The sequence below is a fragment of the Crocodylus porosus genome, unplaced genomic scaffold (genome assembly GCF_001723895.1).
Source record: "Crocodylus porosus isolate Cpor-Errol unplaced genomic scaffold, CroPor_comp1, whole genome shotgun sequence".
NCBI classification, from domain to species: Eukaryota; Metazoa; Chordata; order Crocodylia; family Crocodylidae; genus Crocodylus; species Crocodylus porosus.
The window spans coordinates 10,407,339-10,419,753 of record NW_017728914.1 but is presented as its reverse complement, the minus strand read 5'-3'; the positions used below and the strand labels follow the sequence as shown (position 1 = coordinate 10,419,753).

Below are 12,415 nucleotides of genomic sequence, written 5' to 3'. Positions count from 1 at the left end.
TATAATATTCAATATGCTTAGTGAGGTTAGAAGTAAAACCATAGCACACTAACATGGAACTTCTGGATCTATTCTAGAAGGTGCTACTGTTTTTAAGTGTTCAAATACTATAATGATGAATGTGAGCTAGATGTGATATGTGATAAAACCCAATTCCATTAAAGTATACATTTTTACTACAGTTGTTTGAGGGCTTTGTATGCAAAACTTCCATATGCCCTAACAAGATTTTCCCTATACATCCCCAGACACCCTTACAAGACAAGATTATGCCTACAAAGCTTCAGTTCAATTCTTCTGAATGACATGAAATCACATATTTAATTTCTAGCCCTACTGGTAAACATTACATGATTTAAGGATTTAAATGGTAGCTAGATATTTAAAAGTTACAAGAGCAACCACACATGCACATACACAAAATCAAAAAGAGCTAGTCTTCTGTCTGATATGATTTCAGTCACTTGTTTTTAACATCCCATTCAAATGTATTCACAAAGAAGTGTGGAGACATTTATACAGGCAAGTAATAATTCGCCCATTCTTTGCTTTCGCTCATGCAAGATGTATAAGTACATTCAAATTTTACTACATTTACTGTGCAGGTCAGATATTAATGCCAGTTGCTTTCATTATATTTGATGCAAAATCTCAAAGGGGGGCTGAAAAAAAATGAGAGTGCACAGTAGAGAGAACAAAATGAATTGCAAATACTCATAACTTAAGGATTTGCTGATGTCTCATAGAAATCTCTGAAAAACAGTGTATTTAGAGACCATTCAGCAGCATCAAGTCGAAATCCCAATAGGAACAAACAGCACAAGCTGCAGGGTATAAAGGTATTAAAAGAAAAACAAACCAATCGTACACTGAACTGTCTGCAATAAGACTTTGGTAAATGCTGTATTTGACAAGGCTTAATAGGGATTCTAATGATAATTGATACTTTGTACTCCTACAGTACGTTTCTTTGAGGAACTAAATGCATTAATGAAATAAGCTTAATAAACCTCTGGGAGGCAAAGAAGCATTATTTCCATTTATAGACAAACACTCACAGGGTACAGGGATATGATTAAATGGAAATCTTGTCTCTAATCCTCTCCTCTGAACGTAAAAGTTCCTATGTGCAGAGGAAGGAAGAATTCATATAGGCTAGGGACAGAATTTACACATAAACCAGTTTAAGTGATCAGAAACTGGTTTAAATTTGTAACAGAACAGAGGTTCAGTGCACATAAACCACTTTCAAAATGACCAAAACTGGTTTAAGATAAAACTGGTTGGATGCAGTATCAGACTTAACTGATTTAAGTCAAACTTCTGTCCCAGATCCCTTCCTGGTTCAAGTTAATTCACAGTCCCCCAACATCCCAGCATGCTTTGCAGCCCTGGGCTATGCTGCCTGCTCCAGTGGAGCAGGGACTGCCTTGCCCCTTTGCTCTTTGTCTGCACCCATAGGGATGAGGAGCAGGAGAACAGCCCCCCAATCCCACTAGCTAGGGTCTAGATAGCATGTGGGGGGAGGGAAAGCCCCTGTGGTGCTGGCTTTTCAAACCCTGGAAGCCCTTTCCTCTCCTTCTTCCTAGCTCCTGATTGCTTCAGTGGCTGCCACAGGAGAGAGGGAGAAGTCCTCCAAACCAGGTGCCTGTCCGTGGGGGTACTGGGAGCTCCTACCTTGTGGGGGGATTCCTCCCACCCTAGCCCATGGTCCCAAGGAGAAGTCTTTCCCTCTCCAACCCTCTGCCTTAGCTGCAACAAGTCTCAGGGATAGCCCAGGGAGTGGAAGGAAATTCCTCTGCTCCCTTGCATTAGTTTTGCTTCAGAATCACAGCAGCTTTGGCAAAATCAGCTGCAGAGGAACAGGAGAATTTCTCTTCACTCCCTGGGATATCCTGGAGACTTGCAGCAGGCTCAGGCAAAAGGCTGGGGATAGGAAGACTTCCCCACAGCTCCCTGGGCCTTCTTAGGGCTGAGGGACCCTGGGGTGGGGGGAAGCCCAAGGCAGCGGCTCCCTGGTGCCCCCATGTTGGGCTGCATGGGCAGGCACCTGGCCTGATAGACTTCTTCTCCCTCCCCCATGTGGCAGCAGCTGAAGCAATCAGCAGCTGAGAAGGGGGAAGGGGGGATTCTGCTCAGCTCCCCAGGGCTGCCTGGGCCGGGGAACCCAGATTGGGGGAAAGCTTTTGAGGGGGAGGCTCCCCCAAGGTGGGCAACTCATGCAGGGGGCTCCTTAACCTCCTGTGGGGAGACAACAGGGGGTTGGAGAGACTTGGCTGGGCTGGGAATGGCCAGCAGGCTGGGAGATATGCTCTAGCACCTCCTGTCTACTGGTCTGGGTCAGTGCAGGCCTCCACCTGCCTTTCCCAATTGGAAACTGAATGTCAGCTTAGTTGGTTATCAGTTCAACCTATGTATCTTAGAGGAAGCTGCCTAGATTGAATCAATTCAGACTCAGACTTTTGACTGTCTGTACTTAGCCATAGGGGACAGTACATTTATCATCACTTGGGGTCTTAAAATTGGGATTGGATATCCATCTAGAAGATTTGTTCTAATTTAATCACCAATGATTATGCTCCAATATTATTCACTAACATAGTAGGGAGGGAAATTCCTTGCATTGCAGAAATTACAGGGTTATATTTTCTAGCCAATGTTATGCAGATTGTTGAACTACTATATGGGTCCTACAGGGTTTTAAAAATCTACTGGCAGACTGACCAAGAAAGAAAATTCTGCTTCCATACACATACCCTTAGCAATAATTAAAGGAGAGAGAAGAAACAAACAGGAATGTCTCCATACAAAGTGAGTCTTGGGGAAGATACTGAAGTTCAGGTAGCTTTTAATATGCCATTTGGAAGCAATCACCTTTTATAATACGGTAGTCAGGTTTTCTAGAAAAAAGACATTTTTGATTTAAAGTTTTCATATATTAACTCTCATCCGCAACCTGGTGATAAATGACAATGCACTTTGTGTAATCTCTTACAATAGATATTTGCTGACTTTTATCAGACTTTATGCTTAGTGCTCAAGAAAACATTAATTCAAACTTTGACCTTTCCATCCAAAACATACTGCCAGAGTAGAGAAATTTAAAGTAAATCAGAATGAACAGCTGATTAATCTTGGATGTCTCCTGGCTGCAGTTCTGCTCCCAACAAATCCAGTAAAATGAGCAAAAGAAGATCCCACTGCCCCAACCTAAGCAGACACTGAGCAAGCAAGATGAGTTATTTTCACCTGGCCTGCTAGCAATCTGCTATCATTTCATGTCACTGTTTGATTACTCTTCCAGGATAACAACACGCAAGACACCCATCATCTGAAAACTTAAAAACTGATGATGTTCAAACCTATATAAAAATGCAGATTTCCCTTTTTCTTAATGCTGCTTAAAGGATACAACCTGTTCCCGGCATTATACTAACAAGATGGGAATTAACTTTGTGACATTACCCAGCCTGCTCTCGACATCCATCCTTCTAGCTCTAGCACTCAGTAACATCATTATTAGCAAGAGGGTTGGTTTAATGATCCAAAGAACAGGCTTGTAATACACTCCCTGAAGCACAAGGTACAAAAATCAGGCAAAATCCATGCAGCTTATTATAGTGAAGTATAAAAACTAACCCCGGCTGGGTATTAAGGCTGTGTGGCACCTGGAGGTACTTCAGACACATTTTTGTGACCTCTGAAAGTTAAGATCTCATTTGATCCCTATAGAACATTAAATGTGTTAGCCATGTAATCATGTTTATTTCATCACTTTTCAATATTCTCTATAAATCTTCCAGGTCATGTTCACTCTCCTAGCTAGACCCTACCACAGAACCACAGATGAAGAGACTGCTTGTGACCTGTTGCATCCCATTTACTGAGGATCTACAAACAGCCAGTGCAGAACCAGTGCTCACAGATTACAACAGAAGCCAGCCCAGTAAAAGCCAGGTGTGCAGTCTCTACCAGTGTGGTTTGGACAGAAAAGCTCCGGTCAGTATTTATAGCTTTTCCATGTTCCAGAAAATACTCTTAAAAAAAGAGCAGCAGTAAAATTTACCCTCATCTTTGCCAGGGTAAAATTCCAGGGGATCCCCCTAAAAAGCAGCAACTCTTGATTGTGCCAGTGGGAAACAATCTGGACTTTCATGTTTAGACAAGCACCTCAAAGCCAGAAAAAACACTTGTGGTATTGCAGTAGGATTTTTCAAGGGCTTTAGATATCCAACTGAGGAGCAGAAGCAGAGAGTTGCATGGCATCATTGAGACTGATACTGGAATGCTACATGCAAGTCTGGCATCAACATTTTAAGAGAATGGTGATAGTGCAGAAAACGGCCATGAAAATAATTTTAAGATTACAGAAAATTGGATAGTTTAAGGAGTTCAATCAGAATAGTTTATTAAAAAGAGAAGACTTTAGGGGGGCTTAATTATAGTTATAGGTAAATTCATGGGAGAAAATACAAGGTACTAAAGAGGTTAGCAAAGAAAGACACAGCAGTGGCTGGAAGCTAAAGCCAGATAAAGTCAAATGAGAAATTAAGCACTGGAACCCATTATCCAAGGAAAGGGTGGACTCATGATCTCTCAAGGTCTTCAGACTAAGGCGGAATACCTTTCTAGAGATACATTTTAGCCATCCTCAAGTTACTGGGCTCAATATCAGAGCAGCAGAGTGAAATATAATGGCTGGTAATACAGAAGGGATCAGAATAGAGGTGTACTTGTCTTTTCTGGCCTTAAACTTTTGGACAAGGAACGGTTTTCCCTTACTCCTCAGCCCTGACCCTTAAGGAAAACAAGCTTTTTAATCCATTTAGAAGTCCCTTTTTGACATTCTTTAGCTGCAGTTTTTTTAATCAGCCTAATCTTTTCCCATAAAGCTTCATGCTAATCCTATTCTGCTATCTTCCTTAAACTAATAAAAGATTAGGGTGACATTTCAGAAAGGGCATCGTATTAAACAGCAGCTTTCCCATCTCAACAGATCACACAGCACAAAATGTAGTGAGCAGGCCATTAATCTTATGGTAATGAGGTGTCATTCTGAATGGAGACCTCCTCCTTGATCAATATGAAGGGCACAGGAATAATGAGGACACTGATGCTTGCCATTCCAGGCAACTTTGCCAGAAGGTAGCAGATCCATAAAGCACTCTGCTGTCGGAAGCAGCTCCTGTCACAGCATCATTCTGCCACTGACAATTGAGAGCAGGCACCCACTCAGATCTGTCACCTGGTGTGCTGCCTGCAGATAATGAGCCTTCCGCTATGTTCTAATTAGTGGCATAAAACTGTTTAACAACTCTGGCTTTGCTCTAACATGGAATCAATTAGGATTAGCAGTTGAATAAAGAATGCATTTTCCCGCCTACCCGACTAAGACTGCATCACTGTTGAAGACCACTAACAAAGCTCTTTCTTCCTTCCTGGGTGGATGCACCAGCACAGATCTAAACGCTGCTCTTCTCATTCCAACACACGACTGGCTGGCTGATGACATTTCATTACTCAGCTGGCCTTCACACTACAAGAACACGAAGCAGCCTACTGGTTTTTCTTCTTCTGTTACATACATCACAGTTCCTTAAATGGAAGAAAGAGCAGCTACTAACAAAGCCATGATGCAACTACCCTGTTTCTGAGAGGCTAGAATCCCAGAGTATTAAGCAATCTTTTAGGAAAAAAGTTTGAAGAACATCCTGTTTCCATGTATATATTTTATCTTTATGCTTGCTGTGATAGTGCACTGTCACTTTAGGAGCAAGTACATAAAATAAGGCCCTGATCCTGTAAGAATACTCATGCAATCAGACAGTAGCACTTACATGGCACTCCACTCAAATCATCAGGGCTATGTCTGGATACAGTGTTACCCCTACAGGGAACACCTTGGAGAGAGTAAGGTTTTGAACATGACCAGAGTAAAGTCAGTCTGGGACAGGCTTTGGTGAAATAAAGATTTCCAGACTGTGCAGTCAGGAACCTAAATAAAGGCAACCCACTCTGGACATGGATTATATTTCCATATTTTCACTTCTGTGGCTAAAAAGGTACAAACTTGTGTCCTTGGAGTCTCTGCAATTCCAAACCTCAGGCTACTGTGGACAACAGAGTCATCTAGCCCTATTGTTTACCTCTAATATCTGTGGTGCTAATGCTGGCATCACTGCTTACAAAAATATTCTGCCCCCCAGCAAAGTCCATCCCTTTCTTCCCATTTCAAAAGCGTGCAGTCCTGTAATACTAGCATTACATTCAACTGCTCTCACTCTCAGGATTGTGTTCACTGTCAAAATCAATGGGAGGAAACCAGTTAAAATGGGCACTTACAAAGCCGGCATTTAACAAGAACAAATTTACTACGATATCTGAGAAATCACAGTATTTCTTCACACTTACAACGGCGCATAACTGCAATCGCTCCAACACCCTGAGTGGTAACTTATGGACAATACTGGCTGCTTTGTTATAGTGATGTATGCATCTTAATTTTGCACCAGCACAGTTAAAGCTATCCTGGCTCATTAAATAATAGTTGACAATATTTGTAAATCAAAATGAGATTCTTCCCTGGGAAGAAGGAAGGGTGCATGTGTTCCCCCTTCACTTTTCATAGAAAATCCTACCTTTCCATCTTTGGGGGCAACACATCTTGTAATAATATAGGCATTTACCTGTATACTGTGGTAGGTGGAGAGTTCACTGTGTCATAGATAAGCCTCACATGTCCTTGGTATAACTCCAAAGCCAAAGGATCATTGTCACCTTTGTATAATAGGATGCCGTTGTCTTTATCTGTTGCTACCTGTAAAACATCAACAGTCAAATTAAGCTGCTTAAGAGTTAAGTAAATCATTTATTTAGACTAACAGTGCTACTGATATTATAGGCACTAGAGGAGAACTGGCAATGCAAATTCCTCCCCTTAGCTAAAGTGGTAGTTCCTTTTCCACATTTATTTTGTCCGTGGTCTCTGTCTTAAGTTATTGTAAAGGTGAGTAATGCAGATACTAAGTACAAGTTAATATTGATGGTAATGCAGATGCTGGGTTCTGGTTAGGACTCACCAAACTCAGCAGACAGGCAAGAGTTTTTGGGCATCAAAGTATGATGAATATTGCAAATCTCCATTCATATTGTAATGAATGCTTTCTGAGCATTAGTTTAGTATCCTAGAAAAGGGGGCTCACCAGAGCAAATGTTCCTGGCCTGTGAATTTTATCCTTTCACCTTCAAATACTAATGGAAACTGAAGTTAAAACCCAAGTGTAAAGACCTCACCACTCACCACAGATTGTATGATTAACTGTAATCTACTGGCTTTGTGCAAAGGTGTAAAGGAGGTGTCATTTAGTAGGTGGCCCCACACAAATCCCACAACCACTAGATAAGGCATCTTTCCTTTAGTTCAAGTGGCAGCGAGCTGGTTCTTTGGACTCAAAGGGCCATAATTCTAGTGCCAGTTGAATTAGTTTTCTTGCATTTCTGTGAATACTTTTTTGTCATTTATTAGCAACTCATGTTCATTACAAAATCACTACTAAATAACAGCTTGAATGGCAGTCTTTAGAAGGCAGTAAATGGAATTTATCAAAATTAGCAAAAATAAAAGCAAGAAAATTGTGGTTTGTTTATAGACATTTTGTGAACAGGGAAAGAAAAAGTGTACGTAACAGATGACACTTTATTAGTTATTCACTAAACTCTAGTTATGACCAGGGATCCTGATTTTCTTTGATTAACCCCCCCCCCAGTTTTTGGATAAAAAAAGTAGCCCAAAATCCACATTTTTCTGTGGTTAAAATGAAACACCACTAATACATAGATCTATATAGTGCTGTTTCATTTTAATAATGGAAAAATGTGGCTCTTCTGTAACTTATTTAAATCCCAAAATTGGGGATTTTTTTATTGGAAAAAAAAGTAGGATCCCTGGTTATGACCAATATTACTTGCAATTCAGAAGTCAACACAGAGTATAACAGCACTCTAGTTGCTCCAACTTTAGCAACCTTAAAAATGCAAAAAGGCTAAACTTCATAAGGGAGGCATATACCTGTCTACGAGGTGCCGCTTATGAGAGTGAAGAAAACAACAGATACTATGAACAAAACCTTATCTAGAGTTAATTTGTAACAAACATTTCAAAGGCTTTTAAATGGCACTTAAGTGGCAAGATAGAACAGTTACATGTTTTAATTGATTTTTGTTTAAAACATTTCATTGGCCTTTAAGAAAGAGCCAGTTTGATTTTCTTACAATGTGCTTTTAATTGGAACCTCTCTTTTGAATGGTCACTGTAGCAATCTATTTTCACTTTACTGGCAATTAATTGCCAGATATAGAAACAAAATTTAGTATGAAAACTAAAATGTGAGAACACGTGGCCATGTGTTCTTTGTAATAGGCAGGCTTGGCCTTCAAATTAGTGCCAGTTAAAATTTACCTCTTTCATTTTACTTAAATAGAAAATGTCAAGTTTTCAGGTCTGAACTTGACCTATGGTACAGTGGGGCCACTGAGAATGTCTGACCTTTCAGTGTACTGCAGAGACTCTGATGATTTGAAATACAAGGACATTTAGAAGAGAAATGGAAAGTTCAGTATGCACATGGAATGGAGTCATGATTCATAAAAAACTGTATATTCAGACTTGGCTTCTGCATTATTACATCATAATAAAATAATTATTATTCTTGGAAGCAAATAATACAAAGAAATAATACATAACATTAATATATTACAAAGAAATAATATATAATATTAATATATATATCTACATGTATACAGATATATATCTATATATAGTTATCTATATATATCTATTTTCAACTATACAAATCTCTAGGATATAAGACCTTTGGATAAGGATGCATCTTTAAGGTAGACACCAAATTTTGATCTCATAATCATTTTGTTTGAAATACATTTGCTTGTGATGGATGACTTAAGTTTAAAAAGATGGTGGTGATACTGGCTTTGATATAAAAATCCTGTTAAAAATTAGCAAAAAGAAATGCACTAACTTCAGTGGGCTTCTGACTGCGCTCATTAGTAGTTTTGGTAATACTCTTTGTGAATAGATGTGTGTGTCTTTTTTGACAGAGGTAACTATTCAAAACCTTTTAAAAACATCTAAATAAGCCTTTAAAATGCATTCTTCCAAGTCTTTTCCTCGGGTATTTTGATTTTACTAAATTTAGGCTCTAACAAATAGGCTTGGAACATTATTTCCAATTCCAAAACATTTGCTTTTTAAATTGAGAAAATAAAGCAAAATTAAGGAAGAATAATGTGAGGTGAGGTACTTCCTCGTTCTCACACCTTTACTGGGCTTGGCTACACAAGACGTTTATTGTGGAGTTGACCAATTAGCTTTGCAGTAAAATGGCACTAGCCACATGTGCAGTGCTATTAAACTAAACTCCGTCATAGGACAGTACTGACAGACATAAGTACTATCCTATGGCAAAATTATTTACTCTGCTGCAATGACATGTAGATGCTGATGGGCTAGCTGGGGCAGGAAGGTGCATCAGTGTGGGGGCTGTCTATCAGGTTGCCCCGCACTGTAGGCCCTTCACAGCATATTGAGTCAGGGTGGAGCAGCTCAATGTGTTGCATTCCTGGGCTCATGTGCAAATGGGGCGCCTGGAAGCAATAAAACTTTTATTTAGTTTATTCAGCCACATTAACTGCACGTGTAAACGTGCCCACTGATTCCTTTAAACCTATGCTTTTACAGTGTAAAGCTGGCCTAAAAGTAGTTCAGGTGCACAATGGTTGGTATATATATGGAAGGCAGAAATGATGTAGATCAATTCTGTTTCTCTCTTCTGTTAAGTAGAAGCTATTTAAAAATATCAGGTTGGCCCCTCAGTTACTTATGGCCAGTAGAAAATGATTATGATTAATTCAAGGGATACATGAATATTTTAATCTTCTTATTGTGATTTCAAATAACTTCCAAACTGCATCTAATATTGCACTTAGTGGTTCCAATCCAAAGCATCTGTGATTCAGCAAATACAAATAGTGCAAAAACACATAGTAACCATAATGTTAATTTTTCATAGTCTTTTGAAATGCATAAAATAAACTAAATTCCAGTGAACCAAGTAATCACTTGACTAAAATCTCCTTCTAAGTGTACATGTATGGTAAATGAGCAATCCATATGATTTCTGGAAAAGCTATTCAGAGCAGTATCTTTTTACAAACACTGTCCTTTGATATCAAGCATTCATTTATGCAGGATGAAAGGTTATTCCATAAATCAGCAGCAAGACAGGGAAACTTGCTGATATCTCTGTTTAAATGGCCAATAATATTTTGTGATGCATATCTCAGGGGATAAAAGAGCAGGGAATTTGGTAGGGGAGGTCACACAAGTAACATTGTTGTCAGAGCAGCAGTTAGGACCAAATATGTTCAATGATCATTTCCTAGGTCAATAAATCCATGGAATGAAAAGCATCAAATGGTTATTTCTTGGAAGGACCCTGAGAAGGACACTACACTGGTAGAGCCTCTCCTGTGTGACTTACCTGGAGGGAGATGTTTGCCTGAGGACGGATTTTGGCTGATGGCAGCTCAACGTAGGAATCTTTCCCAACAAAATTGACGGTGATGAGTTTTTCACACTTCTGGCCAGCAAAACCAGCCAGGCAGCGGCAGACTGGCTCATTGTGCACAACAATGCATTGAGCCCCATTCTGGCATTCATAGTTATCACAAGGGCTGGTCTGCAGCAGAACCATTGGTGGAGGATTTTCACAGAAGAGTCCACTTTAATGGGAAAAGAAAGAAAAAGCACCTGTGATTATCTCCATCCAACAAACAGGAAGTGTTTTCAAGACCTGAGATTCAAGCATTTGTACAGTACTCTGAATCCCTGAGATTTGCACAGTGGATGGCATTGTGACCCCCTGCACTTCAAATTACATGTATGAAAATAGAGTAACTTATTACAGTGTGGGCATGAACCAAAGCTCCAGAACTGATTTTCCACCCTCCATACACCCAGACACACATGTTCCTTACTTAAAATTTCAGATCTAAAATTTGGGCCTTGATGACATCTTACCAAAGCAGATGATACATGGCAAAATCTGTTTCTGTGTTTTTTTCATTTTTAAAGGTCTCCTTGTATATGTATAAAGTCCAAAAGAGGTTTCCTCCCTCTCAGGGTATTTCCATTTTCTGAAGCATACAGGATTAATACACTGACATCATGCTGCTTCCTGGGCACCTACCCAATGTTGCCATTTCTAACAGCAGCAGGAACATCAGATCACTGTTTAGATGAGCTTCTGGTTATGTCATCAAACTGAATGAGCTCAGTGAAAAGTAAGGTCTGTGATAGTTAGAGATGGCTCAAAACCAAAAAGCCAGATCTGGGCACTCATGAAGGTTGAGGTTGGGGGATGTTCAGGTCCAGACCTGTACTCTGTGGCTGACACTTAGCTGTTTAATAGCACAAGCAAAAGCATGCATATTAACACAGGAACTTTGAGGACTGGGCCATATCTTCTAGCACTGGCTGTGGTTCACCTTTCTGTGTTGGTTTTCTGATTCATAGAATCAGAAATATTTCTAGACTATTTGCCTTCTACAGCAGGCCAGGATGATGAAACTTTACTGATCTGTGCTAAATAATACAGAGGAAGAAAAACCATTAAAAATGCAGTGTTCTTTTAGTGTGATGTTACTTGATCAACTGATTTGTATAAAGTAAACTGGAAACCCTGCCCAATATATCTAGTGAACTCAAATGATCCAGGAGTATTGTGAGGCTACCACATTAGCAGGCAATCTTGCTAATCCCACAGAGAGGTTCAAGGCAGAAAAGCCCATCAGTGCACCTGCTGTATGCCGCAGAGTTTCTAATTATGATAGCTTTCCAAAACCAACAAAACCTTTTTGTGCTAATGAGTGTAACAAAGTTCTGTGATCATTTGGAACCACTGCAGCTTGCAAATAACAAAGGAAATGATGAAGAATCGTTGCTCAGTGCATAGAGAATGTAAACAAGGCTTTGCTGTGCTGTGCACTCTGTGTTCAGTTATCTGAGAGTCTGTACTGCACTCATCACCATGGTATCACAGGCCTTTTTGATAAGAGGGTTGTGGCAGACACATATGCTCGCACAAAGTGCTATAATGCCCACCACAGTCCTGGAGCCTTCAAATTCCACCTGCCCTACTGGGAATTTCCTGATCTGGAGAGAAAATTCCACTGAATAACAGAGCTCTTTAAAAATACACTCCGTTACTGCAAGCAGTTGAAACTTGCAGGCTCCAGGGCTTTGTGTAGACAACCTCTCTAAAATTAGAACAGAATTGTAAGCCCTTTACCAAGCAGTAACTGTTGCCAACACTGAAGGTGGAAAGAGATGTAACCT

The 12,415-nt window shown here is 39.9% G+C and overlaps 1 protein-coding gene across 5 annotated transcripts in view; it reads right to left on the bottom strand.

The window, feature by feature from the left end:
• Window positions 1-12,415, bottom strand: part of SLIT3 (slit guidance ligand 3) — a 938,430-nt gene that overhangs the window by 25,049 nt on the left and 900,966 nt on the right. For all 5 annotated transcript variants that reach the window (XM_019534858.1, XM_019534861.1, XM_019534859.1 and 2 more), the window contains 2 exons: window positions 10,560-10,800; window positions 6,687-6,817 (listed from right to left, as the gene is read on the bottom strand). In XM_019534858.1, the coding sequence (XP_019390403.1) occupies window positions 6,687-6,817; window positions 10,560-10,800 (372 nt within the window). The remainder of the gene's footprint in view (window positions 1-6,686; window positions 6,818-10,559; window positions 10,801-12,415) is intronic.